Genomic DNA, 21,864 nt, shown 5'->3' with positions numbered 1-21,864 from the left:
CATCCAGGACACTGATAGCACCAAATGCTGGTGAGGATGTGTATCAACAGGAACTCTCATTCATTGCTGGTAGCAATGCAAATTGGTACAGCACTTTGGAAGACAGTTTGATGGTTTCTTATAAAGCTAAACACACTCTTACCATATGATCTGACAATTGTGCTCCTTGATATTTACTCAAAGGAACTGAAAACTTATGTCTACACAAAAACCTACACGTGGATGTTTATAACAGTTTATTCATAATTGACAAAACTTGGAAGCAACCAAGATGTCCTTCAGTAGGTGAATGGATAAACTGTGATCTATCCAGACAATGGAATATTTTTTCAGCACTAAAAAGAAATGAGTTACCAAGCTATGAAAACACATGGAGGAAACTTAAATGCATATTACTAAGTGAAAAAGCCAATCTGAAAAGGCTACATACTGTATGATTCCAACTATATGGCATTCTGTAAAAGTACAGCTATGGAATTTATCCAAACCCGTAGAATATACAACACTAAGAATGAACCATAATGTAAGCTACAGGCTTTGGGTGATTATGATGTGTCAATGTAGATTCATCAACTACAATGTAGATTCAGCACATTTTCCACTCTGTGGGGAATGTTGATAATGTGGGCGGCTCTGTTAGCATGTGAGCAGGGGGCATATGGGAAATCTCTGTACCTTCCTCTCAACTTTGCTGTGAAGCTTAAACTGCTTTTTTAAAAAGTCTTAATAAAATAAAATTTTCCAGCAATATTCAAATTGAGACCCTCTGGCTCACAAGCAAGCCAAATGAGCAGCTTCCAATGATGTCAGAGCACAATCTTACCCTGACATACATTGTCCATGCAGCATGGCTGCTCTGTAACTCCTGAAGTAGCTGACACCAACGACCAATGTCCTGCTTCTGGTCTCTACCATACATAAACATAACAGTTATAATAATTACTATGTCTCTGTGAATTCTGTCATTATGTTCTAGACATTATAATTATTTAATCCACACACCAACCCTGTGAAGAAAGTATAATTAATAATACCACTTCTCAGCTAAGGAAATGGAGACACAGGGTGCTTAAGTAGTTAGGTGAAAAGCACCCAGATGGGAAGTGGCAGATCCAGGATTTGGACTCAGGAAGACTATCACCCAGGCCTGGATTGGAAACCACTCTCCAGTACCACATCCTCCAGGAGAGTCAGAACCCCAGACACTCTGATTCTGTGAAATGCATTCAGAAATGCTTAAGACATGAAGTCCTGTGGGATGACCAATTTCCTTCTGTAGCTTATTTTGCAAGATGAGATTTCAGGGAGAAAATATAGTGACAGTGATAGCGACATTGTATTGTTTTACCCTATACATGTATTCATCACAGTGTTTTATGCCTAAACAGGTAGTTTGCATGTTCATTCCACACTTAAAAATAGATGCACTCAATCTGGTAAAACCCAGAGAAAGTGGGCAGAGTATATTTACAATCTTGATAAAATGTTTCAAAAATAACCCCATTCCCAGGCTCTTTTGGATCAGATGCACAGCCACCCATGGACTGGATTCCTTAGCTTTAGCTTGGTAGCCTTGAATGTGGGTGTTCCATGTTGAGTTTAACTTTGATTGCTCCTAAACCATAACAGTTGGTACATACAGGACTCTACAGAGTTCTCACTGATTTAGGTGTTCTGATATTCCGGCAGTTCTCACCATGAAGGGATGGTGCTTCATGGGCATTTCTGTTGAGATTCTCTTTTTTTTAAATCAGAAACCAATTCCTCTTGCCCCACCTACATTTGAAAATTTACCATTGAGTTCATTTATTCTAATCTCTTTTTCTTTTTCATCTATCAATTTTACAGCAGAAAATAATCGCTACACTATTACAACTAGAAATGACTGGCGTTATTTGTACGTCAGCTCACAATATATTGTTATTTTTTTCTTAATACTATACAGTTCATATCTCATAGTTATTATAATTATTACTACTTAGAGTGGTACTAAATAAAATCAAATTTATATTAATCTTCTAGACTCAGAAATTAATTTTTAATACCATTTCAGAATATGATAGCACATTAAAGGTATAGTGTTATGTATTTTAAAAACTTGTTTTTCTTTTTTTGAAAAACAGGATTTTGTAGGCGGTGGTGGGAGGAATGTAGATACAATTTTGGGGTCTCTTTCGTTTCTGCACAGGTTGCAGGCACTGACCTCCTAGTTCTTGACTGTCTTTGAGAATGTCTATAAAGAAAACAGCCGTAGAATATAAACCATGTCTCCTTCTGGAGCAAAGGAAAGATTTGTTTATTATACAGTATAATACAGATAATGCCTCCCTCTGGGGAAAATTTCTGCAAGTGAAGTGCATCAGCGTCCCTAAGCTTGGGTTGCTCTCCTGCACTGCAGTGTTCATGCATCACTTGGCCCACTTTGTGTTGCCCTGTGAGAGCTGGAGCTGTCAGAGTTGGATATTCTGCCTAGGCTATTGCGAGGTTATTTTTTTCTCTGAGTCAGAAATCATATATCTTCAGCCAGCATCCATAAAACTATAGCAGAGAAATTTGTTAGCTTGCAAGTAAGGAAATGCCTCAGGAATTTCTAAGTTACTGGCAAATATGATCTAAAAAATCTTTCAATGTACCTTTTTATACAGAGATACATGTTTGGAGTGAATCAGTGAAGTGGGGAGAGAGAAATTAAGAAAAATGCTCACAGGGATAAGATTTTATGATTGTAAATTTTACTTATTTTTCCATTTTTCTATAATTGATAGGTTTATAAACATAAAAATTAATGTTTTATAAAAAATAACAAACAAGGTATACTATACTTCATTGCAAATGTGAAGTAGATCTCTTTTATAATTGTATTTTCAATGTTTTCTAGCTAATAATATAGGGAAGTTATTAATTTCTGTGTATTCTTTTATATTCTACCACTCTACTACATTCTTATGTTATGAGGGTAGTTTACTCTATTGTGTTTTGTTTGTAGACAGCATTATCATCTAATAACTTTGGAAAGGAGAACTCACAACATTGTTTGCAGATGGTGGTAATATATTTTATTGTAATATGTTATACTAAAGTATCCTATATAACATTCTTCTATAAGATACATATTATATTTTGTTTGTTGTCTAACAATTATATATATAAAATACACAGTTTTTCTTGCTGTCATCCATGCTCTGCCTATTTCAGGTTTCAGAAAGTATATTGCTTAACTTTTGCTGTATAACAAACCGTCCCAAAACAGTGTCTTAAAACAACCACCGCTTTATTTAGAGTTCATGACTTCATGGGTTGGTTGTGTGTTTCTTCAGGTCTGGGCCAGCTCTGCCAGTCTCTGTGTCTGTGGTCAGTCCTTTCGATGGCATTTGTTGGCTGGGGTGTTTCAGTTCTCCTCCATTTGGTGTCTCATCCTTCCAGGAGATGAGCTTGGGCATTTCCACTGAGGTCTCTGGGATCCAATGGTATCAGGTACTTTTCAGGACTCAGCTTGCATCACATTTCGTTATTGTACCAGTGTCCAAATTAAGACATATGTTCAAGCCTACGGTAAGGGTTTGAGGGGCTTATCTACAGGAATCGTTACAGGGAGATTTGAACAAATTGCGGGCCATTACTGAAAAAAAAAAATTTACCACAGGTGGCAAACCATCATTGCCTGTCTGTATTTGTTTCCAACAGCATAATTTTCCTGGACTTGGGGACTCCTGATGACTGGAAAGTGAAATAATGGAGGAGAGTGTGAAAATTTTCTTGCTCTCAGAAAGTAATTACTTCCCAGTAGATAAATGACCATATACCTCTAGTTGGAAAGTGAAATGGAATCACAGAGCAGTGGGTCAACCTCTTCCTCCTTATTCTCAGCTCAACTGTCTGCCTCAGTGTCCTATTTGACTTTGATTATTATCGTTTCCTCCTGAAGTTTGGAAGATTGTGAACGGTTTTCCTAGATTGCAGAGATTTTCAAACCTAGATTCTGTGTATTTCCTTGACTCGTTCAATGGGAAGGGAGATAAGGGTGAATCCAGCACTGTTGGTTGCCGGCACCCTAACACTGGGGTGTCTTTCAAATAATTTTCATTTACCATATGTGAAAGACCGTGCCTATATTCAAATCTATAAATATTGATCAAGTGTTTTTTGGTACAGGCTGTGGGAAAATAAGGTTGAAATAAGATAGTCCCTATGTTCAGTAACTCATTATTTAACAGAAACCGTATCTTGGCATTTAGATGGAAAGTTTCTTGTGGGAAGTGACCCAGGTCACATGGTTCTGAGAATACATTTACTTTAAACATTAAAATAATATGTACTCTTAATAAATTCTGATTCTCTTTGTCACTCTCTCTCTTTCTCATCCCATATCCCCCATTTAAAGAGTATTCTGCTAGGAGTAAACCCACTTTGTAGTTCTTCACTCTTCATTAATTTTGACAACTCTTATCTTGAAAAAGCTTTTTCCATAGACATTTTCCTAATTAAACATCTCTCCTACCAAGTGTTAAAAAGAAACACAACACTAATAAATATTAGAGAGTAAAAACTCCTTTGAAAACTTAGGACAGGTTCCACTGACAAAGTTCCAATGATTTCAGGATCTATGCCTGCAGTAGACTTTTTTTTTTAACCTTCAAATTGTTTCTTTTCCCAGAGAGTTATTAAGGAAAAACCTAAAATTTATAATTCATCTGTGTTTAGAATGTTAATATTTTAATACTTTAACAATATATGTAAAAGAACTTTTTAATTCTAAATGCAAATTATTCTTAAATACTATAATTGTCTTGACTAACATTGTCTAATATTAAAATCAAATCTGGTTTTACTACATTCTTAGAAAAGAATGTAAGACAAAAATAATCTTAAATTATCTTCGTGAGGGCTCTCTGATCTCTAACCAGAACCACTTGAAACATTTTGTTCTTCTAAGTAGCCAGCAATCATTGGTGTCTGCCCACTCCTACCCAGCTAAGCCAAAAAGAAACTTACTGCTTCATATATTTAATTTTGCATTTATCATTCAACAGATGTTTATGGAGCCCCTGAAAGAAACCAGGCATTCACCTAGACCCTGAAAGTACAAAAATGTATATATAACACAAAATTCCTTACTCTCAGGAAGATCACATTCTAGTGATGGATATGAACAAGTAAGCAAAGAGTTATAATACCCTATGCCGTAACAGAGACATGAAATAGCATCTTTGCGGAACAGAGGAGGAGGCAAAAGCAAAGGAAGGAGTGAGTTTGGGAGAGATAACAAATTAACCATGGAAAAGGCCAAGAAAGGGCCCAAGTGTGAAGGAAGGTGCGAGGGTAAACCTGAGTTAAAGAGCTGGAAGGTGCTGATGGGGATCAATAGGAAATCTGGAAGAGTTTTCAAAGGGTCCTAGTGAATCTGGGTGAATGATCTGTTGCTTTGAATCTTCAAACACTTTCTGCAATATTATGTTCCATTTAAAGCACTTTAATCATGACTGCTAGCCTACATGCAAACACATTCTTCCATGTCCCTGTGAGATATATAATCCTACCCCCAGCCAAGAGCCTCACATTCCAGAAACTCAAGCCATGGTACAGAAATCCAAATTCAACTCATCAACACCATCTGCATAACCAGCTGTTCAACCTCCCATATATCCTTCTTTTTTCATGTACCACATGTTCATAGGATAAAAGAAATTATGAATGAAAATGCTATCTGTGCACTGAAGTCCTACATTTCATAACTCCAATGTCATCCCCTAATGTCCTCTGACAATTCTCTTTATGCCACTTGGAGAGGCAGGTTATACTGTCTTGGGGAAGGATTCAGGTATTTGGTAACTTTTAGCAGCGTCTTCATCCTAAGATCCTGAAAGCACAGACCAGAAAACCAGCACATGTGTCTGATGACTTGCTGGGATGTTCCCATGCAGCAAGCTTCATGGCTATTGGCAGGCACTCACTGGCCACATCACAGTTTCTCAGGGCCAGGCTTCCCCCTTTGTCCTGTGCTTTTTATCGAGAGAATTTGACTTCCTGTTCACCCATTCACAAACATTTACAGGATGCCTAATAAATACCCAATAGATAACTATCAAAACACAACAAATATATCTTTCAAGTATTGAAAGTAATAGTCTGAAGGATTTTTTTTTTTTTCTATTTCTCCCCTTAGTCACTGAAGGTGATAAAATAACATACCTGGTAGGGCATTTGTAAGGACTAAATGAAATATTGCAAATGAAAGACTTAAAACACAGACTGGCATATAGTAATGACTCATTATGTACTTGCTATTATTATTATTAGAAAAAACAGGATTAATGCATAGACCATAAATGTTATGACTCGTGACAACACTTTTATGATTACGGCTGATTGTAAGCTTACATAATTGTGCCTTGTCAATAATGGGCACACACACACAATTAAACAATTATCCAGTAAATTAGATTGGTATTGCAACTTATCTGAATGATGCAATTTTTTTAAATTGTAGTTTGTTAAAACAAACAAAATCTAGTTGCCCTTTGATTATGTCCACTTAAAATTTCAGTCAACTGTTGTGTGTAGCAAAGTGTGATTTGTTGCTTTGTTGGGGATTTATTTTTTTAATAAAATGTTTATTATTCAATGGAAACACAAAGAGGGCACATCAGTAAAATATGGAACATGTTATTTAATTAGATAAATCCTCAAATTAACTTAAAAATACTCTATATGTTGTTGAGAGGACTTTGAACGACAATGTTGAGTTTGAGACTATGACCCATGCCAAGTAGGCATCCTGAAGGATAAAGAACTTAAACAACTCCTCTCTCTGTAGCTTTCTGTATCTGACCCAGAGCAGCATGTCTTCAAAGCAGCCTGGTGTAACGCATTTTGTGCGTAATGGCTATCTGTTCCTTCTGTTGTCCTAGATAATTGCTATAAAAATACCTGTGCTTCATCACAGTCGTTCAAACAGTTAATTTTTTTCCTCTTACTACTATTTTTGATCTATGATTTCTACGAATTTGGAAAAAAACAAAGATGATTAAAAATATTGCTTGAAGACTTGCGGATCAGAGGAGTTTACTTCCCTCACCCAGAAGACAGGCTCCAAAGGTTTCCTTTCATTGTTCATCTTAAAAAAAGTAGAGGGTATTAGGACACTGGTGAAGGTAATGCAATAGGAAAACCTATAAACATTTCATAAGTTTATATCTTCAACTTATCCGTGAAAGATTCCATCACTTATGACAAGGAAGTTTTCTTACGATGATTACAGGGCCCTAATTTAATGTGCTGTGGGACAAGTCGGGTACTGTTTCTCTGCTACCCAGAGGTCCTAAGCAGTCACAAATACTGGAGCAGGATTTCTGCCCCTAGGAACGTATCTCTAATGCATTTTATTTAATTTTAAATGTCACAAACTGAGATTCAAAATTTCTGGGGATATCTGACAAACTCTTTGAGGGGGATTAGAAAAGTGAAATTACATAAGCATCCGTGGTTTTGTTTAAGAGTGTGGGAAGTTTGTGAGCAAATGCCCAAGTGACAGAGAGGAGAGAGAAGGTATCTATTGCTTGGAGTCAGAGGCCTGTAGAGTGAAGGGCTGAGGCAGAACCTGAAGGAGCTATTTTCAAGAAGGACTGACAGACAGTAGAGGTGCAGGCAGCACTGCTTAAATCCCTAAGCAAAATGTGAAGAGCCTTCTACTTGTTTCTGCCTGGAACACACATATAATACATCAAGGGTCTTACACATCAGTGTTTTCCAGGTAGGCACCAATAATGGTCCCAATTCACCTTCAAATGTCATTATACAAAGGTCATCATTGTGGAGCTAATGAGCGATAGAAGGTATTATGAGATGAACTTTTTACCCCCAAAATTCATATGTTAAATCCCTAACTCCCAGTACCTCAGAATGTGAATATATTTAGAGACAGGGTCTTTAAAGAGGTGATTAAATTAAAGTGAGTCCGTTAGAGTGGGCCATAATCGTATAAGGACACAACTACCCAATCCTGGGTAAATTAGTTAACATTTCTGTGCCTCTATTTCTTCATCAGTGGAGATAACAAGGCCAATCTCATAGGTCTTTTGTAGGGATTAAATGAATTAATGTATGATTAATTAAATGAATTGATGTCTATAAAGCACCAAATTATGCCAAGAATACAGTGATGTATGTAAGTGTTAGCTGTTATTATTTTTATTATTATTATCACTATGGGCAGACACTAGTCAAAGTGTTGAATCAATCTTCACAAAGGTAACTGCAACATGGTGAGGTAAATTTTGTTACTCAAGATCACACCATTAGTAAATGGTAGACCCCAGATCTGACATTAAGGATTTCAGGCCCATAGATTATTGTGCTCCACAGAAACAAAGCCTTTATTTACAAAGCATTACAAAATGCCAAATAGCTCACTAAACAGAAGGTGTATTTATGTTTACAAGATTTACATTAATCCAAGTGACTTCTCAAAATGATAAATTTACAAATTTTTAAAAAATTCATTTATTACTGCATTCTGAGCGGAGAATGATACTATTTAGACAGTGTGTTGAAGCAATAAGCTTCTCTCTTTTTCTAAAGACATATTATCTATTAATACTAAGTAATTAAGGGAAACATTTGATTAAGGTAAACAGAAATAAATAGCTTTTAAAATATATTCAGAATGCTTTAGCATATACATTTAAAAATATTCTATATTTTTGATTCTTAAAAATTTATTCAAGAAGTAGAAATATCTGAATTTCAGATTGAACAATGCATTCTGAAAGAAATACTAATTGTGTTGTTTCCATTTACAAGTTCTTTAATTCACAAACAAGTTGTTACATTTGATAGAAGGCATTTTATATTTCATCTGGTGTGCATGTATTTGGACTGAGAAATATTTCCTCACTTTCTTTAAGTACAAAATTATAAGTGCATAGTGGTGGTCTGTGAAAGAGAAAAACAGAGAGAAAAAATAACTATTAGTAAAACAGCAAATTTATTTTCTTCTCATAAATATTGGAATACCCTATGCCTGTGACTAACTAGTTCTCTAAATGCAGGGAGTTGAGATAAACCTCTGGGATCATTTCTACTCCATCTAATTTGTCTACATAGGGATGAATAGACACAGTATTTGTGAGAAAGAAAAAAATTCTCTGTGCTTCAACATCTTCTCTCTTTGCTGCTTCACTGGAAAACTTACATTGAATGGGAAATATTTTTGGATACTGAAATAGCTGAAAACTGAACTCAACTCTTAGTGGCTGGGCCACTTCTTCTACCATGAAAGCCACCATGGAAGAGTTGGGCTGAATTGCACAGACAATTTTGCCAAATATTTTAATCAATCCTCTGCCACCTGCTAAAATGGAAATAATAACATTTAAAGTATTCTATATCTTGGAGAAATTGTGTATTTAGTATTTGAAGGTTTCTGAGAAGTCACGTCACTGTGGTGAATCAGGCATCTTGTCTCGTGATTTATCTTCCTGTTAATGTCTTGAAAACTTCAAAAAAGCAATCAACTAGAATAAGCAAAGACTGGTCAAAATTCAGGAAAGGAGCTAAAGGAAAAAGTGGCGTAATAAGTGGAAATTTGCTGTATCAGCCATACTAACTTAGTCAAGGAAAAGGGAGCAATTCAACTGCACAGGTGCTGGTAGTTCGCCTTTATTTGACATATGCACTGCTCTAGTTCAAGAGATATATTGCTGTCTGTCTCCTTCTAGCTTGATTAAGACATCGTTGAACATGTTTTAAAAATATCAACAGTGTTGTTAGGTTAAATTCTTCCATTTTAAATCAATTTCCTATATCTGCTAGTATTTGAAAAGTAATAAAATATGAACATATTCATCTTTAATTCTAAAAGCTGATATAGAATACTACAATATTTTCCACTTGAAATAATAAGTGCATCTAGGAATTTTAATTTTAATGTAGAAGTAAATATGAAATGACAGTACCTCAATTTGATAAGATTCTGATTCTTAGATATTAGCAAAAGTAGCTTTTTGTTAAATTGTCGGAGTTCAGAACATAATCGAAAAATCAGATGTAATCCTTTCTCCATTATTAAGAAATAAGTGGAAGAATGACTTTACCACTTCCCCTAACAAATACATATATACTTATGTCAATTTTTAATCTAGCCTGCTACAGCCTTTATTCAGTGAGTGAGCCTTCAATGTTATGGATATCCCTGATCCACCTAATTTTTAAGTTGTCATCATAGGACAAGGGTGTTATTAGACTTATTAATAAATTACCTCAGTCATTAAGTAATTGTTCTATTCACATATTCATAATACAATATTATGGCAAGTGTGTTCTTATTTTCTACAAGAAAATAAAAGCTCATAACCCTGTTACCATTGAAATATGTTCAATATAATAAATGTATATTTTTATTAAATATTCCACATTTTACAAAGCTTCTGCAAGCATTACAAAACAGTTTAGTCAGGTTCATTACGCCTACCAAAGTGAAATTTTACCAAAACATATGAGAAAAATTAATTTTCTTTGTTTTTACATTGTGAAAAGCCTATCTGGTTCTACTGCCAGGACTCTGATTTTGAGATCATTTATCCTATGTTATTAATAGTTCCTTCTCCCCGAATCAAAAATTTTAAACTCTATAATTTAGAAAAAACTATGTGATATATGTTGAACTATCATAGGAAGAAGACTATTTAGTGGATTTTTTTAATTTAAAAAAAGAGCACTGAATATTGCATTTCTAATGCTTTGTTTACCACAAATTAGCAGAAATGAGCACAGTACATTGATAAAGTATAAACTTTAATACAAAATAATAGAAGAAATCCAAGGGTTAAAAAATCTCTCTAAAATTCAAATACAATTAGCTTTTAATTTTAATCCATATATATTCTACCAAATTACAGGGAATAGACATGCTTCTTTATTTAAAAAAGCTCCCTAGGGCTTTTGTACAACATATCACCACATCTATGCATCTAGTATTTTTAAAACTTACTTAGGATAAGGTTCCCAGCATTAACAAAGGTGTCTGTTCCTACCTGCCAGATGGTCAGGTAAAAAGAATCGAATGGTCTTGCCTCAGTAGTGGGGCTAAGTAACCCTAAATTTAGCACTACTCCAGTCCTGCCTAAAACACCTTGAAGGCAGGACCTGAAAGAATCAACCTGTTTAAAAGTAACTTAACAGCATCTTGAGAATTAACCTGAAGAATATTTATAAGAATACAAAAATATGGAGCACCTAACATGATGAAATACACAATGTCTGGTGTCTAATCAAGAATTACCAAGCATGCAAAGAAGCAGGAAAATGGAACCATATGAGGGTCAACCAATTGAAACCACCCGAGAACTAGCATAGATGTGAGAATCAGCAGACAAAGGTATTCAAAGAGTTATTATAACTGTATTTCATATGTTCAAATAGCTAGGTAGAGACATAAGAGATATTAAGAGAGTCAAATCAAACTTCCATAGGTGAAAACTATAATATCTGAGAGGAAAAATACCCCGGATAGGATAAATATCAACTTAGACATTGCAGAAGAAAAGAATAGTGAACTTGAAGACACAGCAACAGAAACTATTCAAAATGAAATGTAGGGAGTAAATGAAATTTAGAACTTCACAGAGTATCACTGAACTGTGGGACAACTTCAAGCAGCATAATAAACTTGAAATTAGAGTCCCCAAAGGGAGAGGAGAGAGTAGGGGCATAGAAAAAGATATTTCAAAAAGAGTTAAAAATTTACATAAAATCTGATGAAATCCGTAAACCCATGGATCCAATGAGGTCAAACAGTAAACACAAGAGATATGAAAAAAAATTCCAAAAAGCCACATCGAATCAAACTGCTTAAAATCAGTGATAAGGAGAAAATCTTAAAACCAGCCAGAGAAAAGGGGCTTATTTTCTTCATAGGAACAAAGGAAGGATAGTAATATATTTCTCATTAAGATCAATGCATGCTCTAAGACTGTACAGCAACATTCTTAACGTACTGAAAGTAAAACAACAACAACAACCATCAAACTAGAATTCTATACACAGAGAAATTATCTTTCAAAATAAAGACGTCATAAAGACTTTTTCAGACACACAAAAGTTGAAAGAATTCACAACTATCAGATCCTACAAAAAAATCTTAAAGGAACTCCTTTTGTTATAAGGTAAATTATACCAGATGGAAATACGCATCTACATAAGGGTTAGAAGTGCACCAGAAATGGTAACGATATGGAAAAAATATATAAGACTTTTCCTAATGATTTATATATCTTTAATGGACATAACTCTTTGAAGAAAAGTGATGCACTGTATTATAGAGATCTTAGTATATGTATAATTAAAATGTATGCCAATAACAGCACAAGAGAGAAATGGAAGTATACTACTGTAAGGCTCTCATGTTATATGTAAAGCAGTAAAATTCACTTGAAGGTATACTGTGATAAAATAAAGATTATAATATAATCCCCAAAGAAACCACTAAAATAACCAAACAGTTATAGATAATAAACCCACAAAGAAGATCAAATGTAATCATAAGACTCCTCAATTTACCAAAAGAAGGCAGACAATGAGAAACTGGGAACAAAGAACAGATGGGACAAACAGAAAACAAAATAGCAAGATGATAGATTTAAACCCAAATATATCTACAGTTACATTAAATTTAAAGATGCAGATACCCTCAATTAAATGGCAGAGGTCATCAACATCATTTGTCATTTGAGAAATGCAAATTAAAAACACAGTGAGCTACCTCTACACAAGTATTAGAACAGCAAAAATAAAAAACAAACAACAAAAAAACTGTTGAAGGTGCAGTTTTTGGTGTAAGAGAGCAGTAGAACTCTGATAAGTGCCAGTGGGAAAACAAAATGTACAGTCACCTTGGAAAAGTCTGTCAGTTTCTTATCAAGTTAAACATACACTCACAATATGACCCCACAATCTCTCTTCTAGGTGTTTAAGAGAAACGAAAATGTATGTTCACATAAAAACCTGCAGGCAAATATTTATGTTGGCTTTGGTCATGGACAGATATCAAAAATTATGAACAAATTATATTTCCTCCAACTGGTGAATGGATAAAGGAACTGTGGTATATCCATACAATAAAATACTATTCATCAATAACATTCCACTGATATAGGCAACAACATGGATGAACTTTAAATGTCTAAAGCTAAGTGAAAGAAGCCATACTTATAGGGCAACATACTATATGATTCCATTTATATAATGTTCTGGAAAGGGCAAATGTAGGTGCTGAGGTTGTCAGAGAGTGGGCATGGGGAGTTGGAAATAAAGGGCACAAGGCAGTTTTTATGATTGATGGAAATGTTCTGTATCTTAATTGTGGTGGTGGTTATATGACTCTATGGACTTATTAAAACTCATAGAACTGTATACCAAAAAGAGTACATTTTACTTATTAAGTAAAGTTTTTAAAAGTAGATTTAGTTCACCTTTTCTCAGGAAGTCATCCAGGTACCTCCACTTGAATATTCCTCTCAGTCCCTAAGTTTGAAAGCCTAGTCCACTGGAAAAGCTCAGAAGAACTATGTTGTTTGTGTAATCTCTATCATAGTTTGTTACAGATAGCTAATTACTGATTGAGTAGATATACAGTTTAGTCTGGACCATAAGGCATCATATTTTTATAACTCACATTCCCAATGATTTGGCAGTGCTAATTCTCATTAATTGCATATTATCTGTATGGACAGATCTAAATGGGAAAAGCAAGTAAATGGTTACTGCAATTATCTAGGTAATTAAACTTTAAAGCACATATTTCATCCAAGCATCTGTTAGCATCCACAGCCAACAGGGAATGTTAAGAGTTTTGTTAACCACCCACAAAATGTATTTTAGGGTTTTTTTTTTCCCTGAGTAGAAGTAATTGCATCTAAATTTTGTAAATTTAGTAAATTTTCATAGTCTATCCACTGTTTAGATTTTACATAAGAATTAAAATGACATGCATGCTTATTTTTTTTCTCTGTGGCCTATCCCAATGACTTTACCACATTTCTTACTTAACCAATGAAGGAGTTGTATATAACATTTGTCTGTGTAAAACACGATTAAGGAGACAGTGAATCAAATATAATAGTGGACATACCTGTCTGCCTTTACACTTTCTTTTCCTCTTATAAGTGACTTGAAAAAGAGAAATAAATGGAGCAACCTATGACTGTTGGGTCACCGACATTCTGTGTCAAGGTGTGAACATCATGCGGTGAGGTAAAAGATTTGAAAATGTTCTTTCTATGAATATAAAAAAGCCACTTGTTTAAAGTACAGATAGTTGTCTATACATGGATAGTGTTTATGAAAAACAAAAATTGGGGAAAAAATATTCAACATAAAGGAAAATCTAAGTTGAATATTCTACAAAAGATGAAATATATTGAGTCATTAACTTACAGTTAAAAAGAGAAAAATTGCTTATAACCAGGTACATGATGTTGCACAGCTCCAAGTCCAATGTGGTCACATTATTATTTATGTGAACAGTGACCCTTGAAGCTATTATTGTAGTGAATAAGCTGCATGATTCTACACAAAAAGCCTGCTTATAATTCAATGTAAATAGTTAAATTCATGATTCAACTGTAGCATGTGTGACTATAAGTATGACAAAATATTAAGTGTTATCTCTTAGTTGTAGGATTATATATGAATTAAATTTTCCAAATGTTCCACAATGGGAATAATTGACTATATTAATTAGTGAAAAACTGTTATTCCTATAAAAAGAGCAGCAACTAAAAGCAAAGAAAACAACAAATGAAAAAAGCCAAGAAAAGTTTGGCTTTGAGTCATTGCAAAGGCACTTCTCAGCTGAGAAACCTTAGACACGTTATAAAGCCTCTGAGTTTCTGTTCCCTTACTAGTAAAACAAAGAAAATACTTAACTCATGGAGTTGTTTAAAAAATTGTAAAAATAGCATTTGGGATGTAGTAGATGCTAAATAAATTTAACCACTATAATTCATCTTGAAAGAAGTTCACTAATATTAAAACAAACTTCTCTGGGATATCCTTTCCAAGAAGTCATCAATCCTTTGTACACAATAACGTTTCCTTAAATCACATGCATCATCCAAAACATGCATCTTGGAAAAAAACTAAAAATCCTCCTTCTTATATACTAGTTCCCTAAAGGAGAAGGTTAAATTGAGTTTAGGGCAAATAACTCACAAGATAAATTCCACTTTATGAGATAAATTTGCAATCAGTGCAGATTTCTTTTTCTGAAGTTCTTAACTCTGCTGAGAGTCTTCCTATATCCCCCAAAACTCTGATGGGTGAGGATTCTGATCACTACATTATAAGAGTGGGAAGTGTGGTAGAAGTGAATAGAGAGTTTGGATAAGAAGTTTACAAAGTATTAATGAATGGAACTTTTACAAAAAGGTAGGAGTGTTTTTATGGTTGGAGAATGTGACATAGTTTCACAGAATTATTGGGAATAAAGCATTTTATTGATGAATTACCTCAGCAAAACAGGCCGATATTTTTCATATAATTATGGGCTGGGCCAGTCTATTGCTTGAGCTGTGTATTTATAGATAAAAGGAGGTATAAGAAGAGTTAAATTGGGGACCAACAAAAGAAGGGAATAAAAATGAAACGAAAGGATTGCTACTAACTGAGCATCTGCTATGAGCCGAATGTATACTTCACATATATAATGTCACTGAAAACATATGGAAGATATTGCAAGGCAAATATAGAAAGAAAAGCAACTATTTTGTGAATGCAGGTTGATTGTAAAATGCATTTATATTTATATATTTATTTATGTAATGTACTTTTAATCAAATTTTATTAAGATTTGTATCAATTATTGGGTATTTATATAATAACTATAATTGTATCTTACAGCATAGTTAGTGAAAATATATGTGCTGTAGTTTTTAGGATTATAACCTGAAATTTCTTGCTTACAATGTCCAATTATACTATTACCATTTAAAATTATGTCATAACTTTAGGCAAATTAAAAAGATAATCACTGGGCTTCCCTGGTGGCGCAGTGGTTGAGAGTCCGCCTGACGATGCAGGGGACACGGGTTCGTGCCCCGGTCTGGGAAGATCCCACATTCCGCAGAGCGGCTGGGCCCGTGAGCCATGACCACTGAGCCTACGCGTCTGGAGCCTGTGCTCCGCAACGGGAGAGGCCACAACAGTGAGAGGTCCGCGTACCGCAAAAAAAAAAAAAAAAAAAGGTAATCACTTATCTTAATTATCAAATATTTTTTTTTTTAATTTATATAACTGCAACAAAATTTTAATCTAAGATAAATAATTTTAGAAGTAGAATATGAATAAAGTATCTTGTCCCTATATATGGTAAATAAAATATTGAATTTCTAAAACTATTTAGGTATAGTAACCTCTTTGTTCAATACTCTAATGGTATACAAAAGAAGCTCATTTCCAGTCATCCTAAAACCTTATTCTTATATGAGGCATAGTTTACATTACATATAGAAACACACAGTGGCTATTCACACTGTTGACATTTTTTGCAATTCTTTATCTGTGTCACCTCTCAACATTACACAGACCTAGAGCACCATTTGAGGAGCCTCGAGAAAATGGGCTGTGGAGAGTGAAGATGGGGGACAGGCTTCAGAATAAGTGAACAAACTTTGTAAAAATGTAAAACAGTTTTGCCAAAATTGTTACCTTTAAACGCCCTTCACAATTCTAGCACTCCAATCCCCACATTCTCCCAAAGTACCCTTGGCCTTTTAACCAGGCAGGTTAAAAGACAAAAAATGAAGTCTTGATGACTTCAGCACAAATAGTATAACTGTAAATTGGTTTTCTGAGGTTACTCTCTAAAGACAGTTCTTTGGCTGTTCTTAACCAAATACTTACCCTCATTAAATCTAAGCTTCATGTATAATATTTTCAAAAGAATATTGAAACTATTTAATGAAATGAAATACTAAATTAACAAGTTACCATGAAGTAAGTAAAGCATAGAGGCCAAAGCTACAAAATTATAGATTTAAATGTTTAATTAATTTGAAAAAGGACAAACGTCTAAATTTATACATAAACCCTCATGATACTGGGGTAAATTATTTGAGGAGTTACTTCAATGTTTAATCTCACATTGTCTTGTCAGTCAAAATATTACATTATAGTCATGCAGAACTATAAACATAGCTATTTAAAAAACCTAACTTACCCCCAAATTGTTTGAAGTATCCAGACCCTGAAAGATCTGAATTTGAGTGCTCTAGCTTAGCTATTCATTTATTGCTTTCATTCACAAGTTAATTGTGTCGGCCAGTCAGAATTATATTTTTTAGTTAAATCAATATTTAACTTTAGTAAGATATATTACAAGCCAGACAATGTTTAATTAATATTTTGCTGACTTATCAAAATATTTTCAGTCTCTCTGTAGTGGTCTGTTATTTTTGCCACCAAGCATCTATCCCTTTCGGGTAATATTACCCTCATCATTCTTTACCCCACTCTCAATCTATAAACTTTGGATGAACTTGATCCCATCTTGTCTCAGAGTTAAGCATAAAACACTGAAAGAACTTATTTCCCTGGCCAAGGAGAAGAATGTAATTCCCCAAGCACAGTGTGAGGTTCAAAGATATGTACTTGCCCAATCAAAATCGGTGAGATGCAGTGGGACCTTAAAACTTTTTTTTTTCCCCGAGGGGTGTGAACTTGGAATCAGGTAGGTATGATAGTTACCTATCATAGTACCTACTACCATCATAGTGTTAGCTAACACAGGCATCACATCACATCACATCACATGATTACCATTTAGTTTGTGGTGAGAGCATTTAAGATCTACTGTATTAGCAACTTTCAAGTATATAATACAATATCTGTTAACTATAATCACTCAGCTGTACATTAGTTCCCCAGAACTTATTCATCTTATAACTGGAAGCTTGTACTCTTTGACCAACATCTCTTTTCCTCCACCTCCCAGGCTCTAGTTAACCACCATTCTAGTTTCTGTGTCTATAATTTCAGCTTTTTTAGCTTCCACATGTGATATCATACAGTATTTCTCTTTCTCTGTCTGACATATCACTTAGCATAGTGTGCCCAAGATTCATCCATGCTGTCACAAACTGCTGGATGTCTTCTTCCCTGTGGCTGAATAATATTCCATCACACAAACACACACGCACACACACACACACACACCCCTTCCACATCTTTTTTTTTTTTTAACATCTTTATTGGAGTATAATTGCTTTACAATGCTGTTGTTAGTTTCTGCTTTATAACAAAGTGAATCAGCTATACATATATATATATCCCCATATCTCTTCCCTCTTGCATCTCCCTCCCTCCCACCCTCCCTATCCCACCACTCTAGGTGGTCACAAAGCACCGAGCTGATCTCCCTGTGCTATGCGGCTGCTTCCCACTAGTTATTGGTTTTACGTTTGGTAGTGTATATATGTCCATACTTACTTCATCCTAGCTTACCCTTCCCCCTCCCTGTGTCCTCAAGTCCATTCTCTAGTAGGTCTGCGTCTTTATTCCCATCATGCCCCTAGGTTCTTCATGACCATTTTTTTTTTCTTTTAGAGTCCATATATATGTGTTAGCATACGGTATTTGTTCTCTTTCTAACTTACTTCACTCTGTATGACAGACTCTAGGTCCATCCACGTCACTACAAATAACTCAATTTTGTTTTGTTTTATGGCTGAGTATTCCATTATATATATGTGCCACATCTTCTTTATCCATTCATCTGTCGATGGACACTTAGGTTGCTTCCATGTCCTGCCTAATGTAAATAGAGCTGCAATGAACGATGTGGTACATGACTCTTTTTGAATTATGGTTTTCTCAGGGTATATGCCCAGTAGTGGGATTGCTGGGTTGTATGGTAGTTCTATTTTTAGTTTTTTAAGGAACCTCCATAGTGTTCTCCATAGTGGCTGTATCAATTTACGTTCCCACCAACAGTGCAAGAGGGTTCCCTTTTCTCCACACCCTCTCCAGCATTTATTGCTTGTAGATTTTTTGATGATGGCCATTCTGACTGGTGTGAGATGATATCTCATTGTAGTTTTGATTTGCATTTCTCTAATGATTAGTGATGTTGAGCATTCTTTCATGTGTTTGCTGGCAATCTGTATACCTTCTTTGGAGAAATGTCTTTGTAGAAATTTAGGTCTTCTGCGCATTTGGGGATTGGGTTGTTTTTTTCATATTGAGTTGCATGAGCTGCTTGTAAATTTTGGACATGAATTCTTTGTCAGTTGTTTCATTTGCAAATATTTTCTCCCATTCTGAGGGTTGTCTTTTCATCTTGTTTGTGGTTTTCTTTGCTGTGCAAAAGCTTTTAAGTTTCATTAGGTCCCATTTGTTTATTTCTGTTTTGATTTCATTTCTCTAGAAGATGGGTCAAAAAGGATTTTGCTGTGATTTATGTCATAGAGTGTTCTGCCTATGTTTTCCTCTAAGAGTTTTATAGTGTCTGGCCTTACATTTAGGTCTTTAATGCATTTTGAGTTTATTTTTGTATATGGTGTTAGGGAGTGTTCTAATTTCATTCTTTTATATGTAGCTCTCCAGTTTTCGCAGCACACCTTATTGAAGACACTGTCTTTTCTCCATTGTATAATCTTGCGTTCTTTATCAAAAATAAGGTGACCATCTGTGCATGGGTTTATCTCTGGGCTTTCTATCCTGTTCCATTGATCTATATTTCTGTTTCTGTGCCAGTACCATACTGTCTTGATTACTATAACTGTGTAGTACTGTTTGAAGTCAGGGAGCCCGATTCCTTTAGCTCCATTTCTCTTTCTCAAGATTGCTTTGGCTATTCGGGGTCTTTTCTGTTTCCATACAAATTGAGAATTTTTTTTGTACTAGTTCTGTGAAAAATGCCAGTGGTAGTTTGATAGGGATTGCATTGAATCTGTAGATTGCTTTGGGTAGTATAGTCATTTTCACAATGTTGATTCTTCTAATCCAAGAACACAGTATATCTCTCCATCTATTTGTATCGTCTTTAATTTCTTTCATCAGTGTCTTATAGTTTTCTGCATACAGGTCTTTTGTCTCCTTAGGTAGGTTTATTCCTAGGTATTTTATTCTTTTTGTTGCAATGGTAAATGGGAGTGTTTCCTTAATTTCACTTTCAGATTTTTCACCATTAGTGTATGGGAATGCAAGAGATTTCTGTGCATTAATTTTGTATCCTGCTACTTTACCAAATTCATTGATTAGCTCTAGTAGTTTTCTGGTGGAATTTTTATGATTCTCTACGTATAGTATCATGTCATCTGCAAAGAATGATGGCTTTACTTCCTCTTTTCCGATTGAATTCCTTTTCTTTCTTTTTCTTCTCTGATTGCTGTGGCTAAAACTTCCAAAACAAAGCTGAATAATAGTGGTGAGAGTGGGCAACCTTGTCTTTTTCCTGATCTCAGTGGAAATGGTTTCAGTTTTTCACCATTGAGGACGATGTTGGCTGTGGGTTTGTCATATATGGCTTTTCTTATGTTGAAGTCGGTTCCCTCTCTGCCTACTTTCTGGAGAGTTTTTATCATAAATGGGTGTTAACTTTTGTCAGATTTTTCTGCATCTATTGAGATGATCATATGGTTTTTATCCTTCAATTCATTAATATGGTATATCACAGTGATTGATTTGCATATACTGAAGAATCCTTGCATTCCTTGGGTAAATCCTACTTGATCATGGTGTATGATCCTTTTAATGTGCTGTTGGAATCTGTTTCCTAGTATTTTTTTGAGGATTTTTGCATCTATGTTCATCAGTGATATTGGCCTGTAGTTTTCGTTCTTTGTGACATCTTTGTCTGGTTTTGGTATCAGGGTGATGGTGGCCTCGTACAATGCATTTGGGAGTGTTCCTCCCTCTGCTATTTTCTGGAAGAGTTTGAGAAGGATAGGTGTTAGCTTGTATCTAAATGTTTGATAGAATTCGCCTGTGAAGCCATCTTGTCCTGGGCCTTTGTTTTTTGGAAGATTTTTAATCACAGTTTCAATTTCAGTGCTTGTAATTGGTCTGTTTATATTTTCTATTTCTTCCTGGTTCAGTCTCGGAAGGTTGTGCTTTTCTAAGAATTTGTCCATTTCTTCCAGGTTGTCCATTTTATTGGCATATAGTTGATTGTAGTAATCTCTCATGATCCTTTGTATTTTTGCAGTGTCAGTTGTTACTTCTCCTTTTTCATTTCTAATTCTGTGGATTTGAGTCTTCTCCCTTTTTTTCTTGATGAGTCTCGCTAATGCTTTATCAATTTTGTTTATCTTAAAAAAACCAGCTTTTATTTTAATTGAGCTTTGATATTGTTTCCTTCATTTCTTTTTCATTTATTTCTGATCTGATCTTTATGATTTCTTTCCTTCTGCTAATTTTGCCGTTTTTTGGTTCTTGTGTCTCTAATTCCTTTAGGTGTAAGGTTAGGTTGTTTATTTGAGATGTTTCTTGTTTCTTAAGGTAGTATTGTATTGCTATAAACTTCCCTCTTACAACTGCTTTTTCTGCATCCCATAGGTTTTGGGTTGTCGTGTTTTCATTGGCATTTGTTTCTAGGTATATTTTGATTTCCTCTTTGATTTCTTCAGTGACCTCTTGGTTATTAAGTCGTGTATTGTTTAGCCTCCATGTGTTTGTATGTTTAACAGATTGTTCCTGTAATTGATATCTAGTCTCATAGCACTGTGGTTGGAAAAGACACTTAATACGATTTCAGTTTTCTTAAATTTGCCAAGGCTTAATTTGTGATCCAAGATATGATCTATTCTGGAGACTGTTCCATGAGCACTTGAGAAAAATGTGTATTCTGTTGTTTTTGGATGGAATGTCCTA

At 34.8% G+C, this 21,864-nt stretch overlaps 1 protein-coding gene across 1 annotated transcript in view; it reads right to left on the bottom strand.

The window, feature by feature from the left end:
• Positions 1 to 1,856: 1,856 nt before the first annotated feature.
• The window catches only part of LIPI (lipase I), a 78,440-nt gene continuing 58,432 nt past the window's right edge, over positions 1,857 to 21,864 (bottom strand). The window contains exon 10 of the mRNA XM_022574583.3: positions 1,857 to 8,931. Coding sequence (XP_022430291.3) covers positions 8,844 to 8,931 — 88 coding nt within the window. The 3' untranslated portion in view covers positions 1,857 to 8,843. The remainder of the gene's footprint in view (positions 8,932 to 21,864) is intronic.

The sequence above is a fragment of the Delphinapterus leucas genome, chromosome 4 (assembly GCF_059928025.1).
Source record: "Delphinapterus leucas isolate spDelLeu-1000000601 "Yukka" chromosome 4, BTC_Dleu_Yukka2, whole genome shotgun sequence".
Classification (NCBI taxonomy): domain Eukaryota; kingdom Metazoa; phylum Chordata; class Mammalia; order Artiodactyla; family Monodontidae; genus Delphinapterus; species Delphinapterus leucas.
Note: the sequence above shows the minus strand (reverse complement) of the source record. Positions and strands in the feature narration are given on the sequence as shown.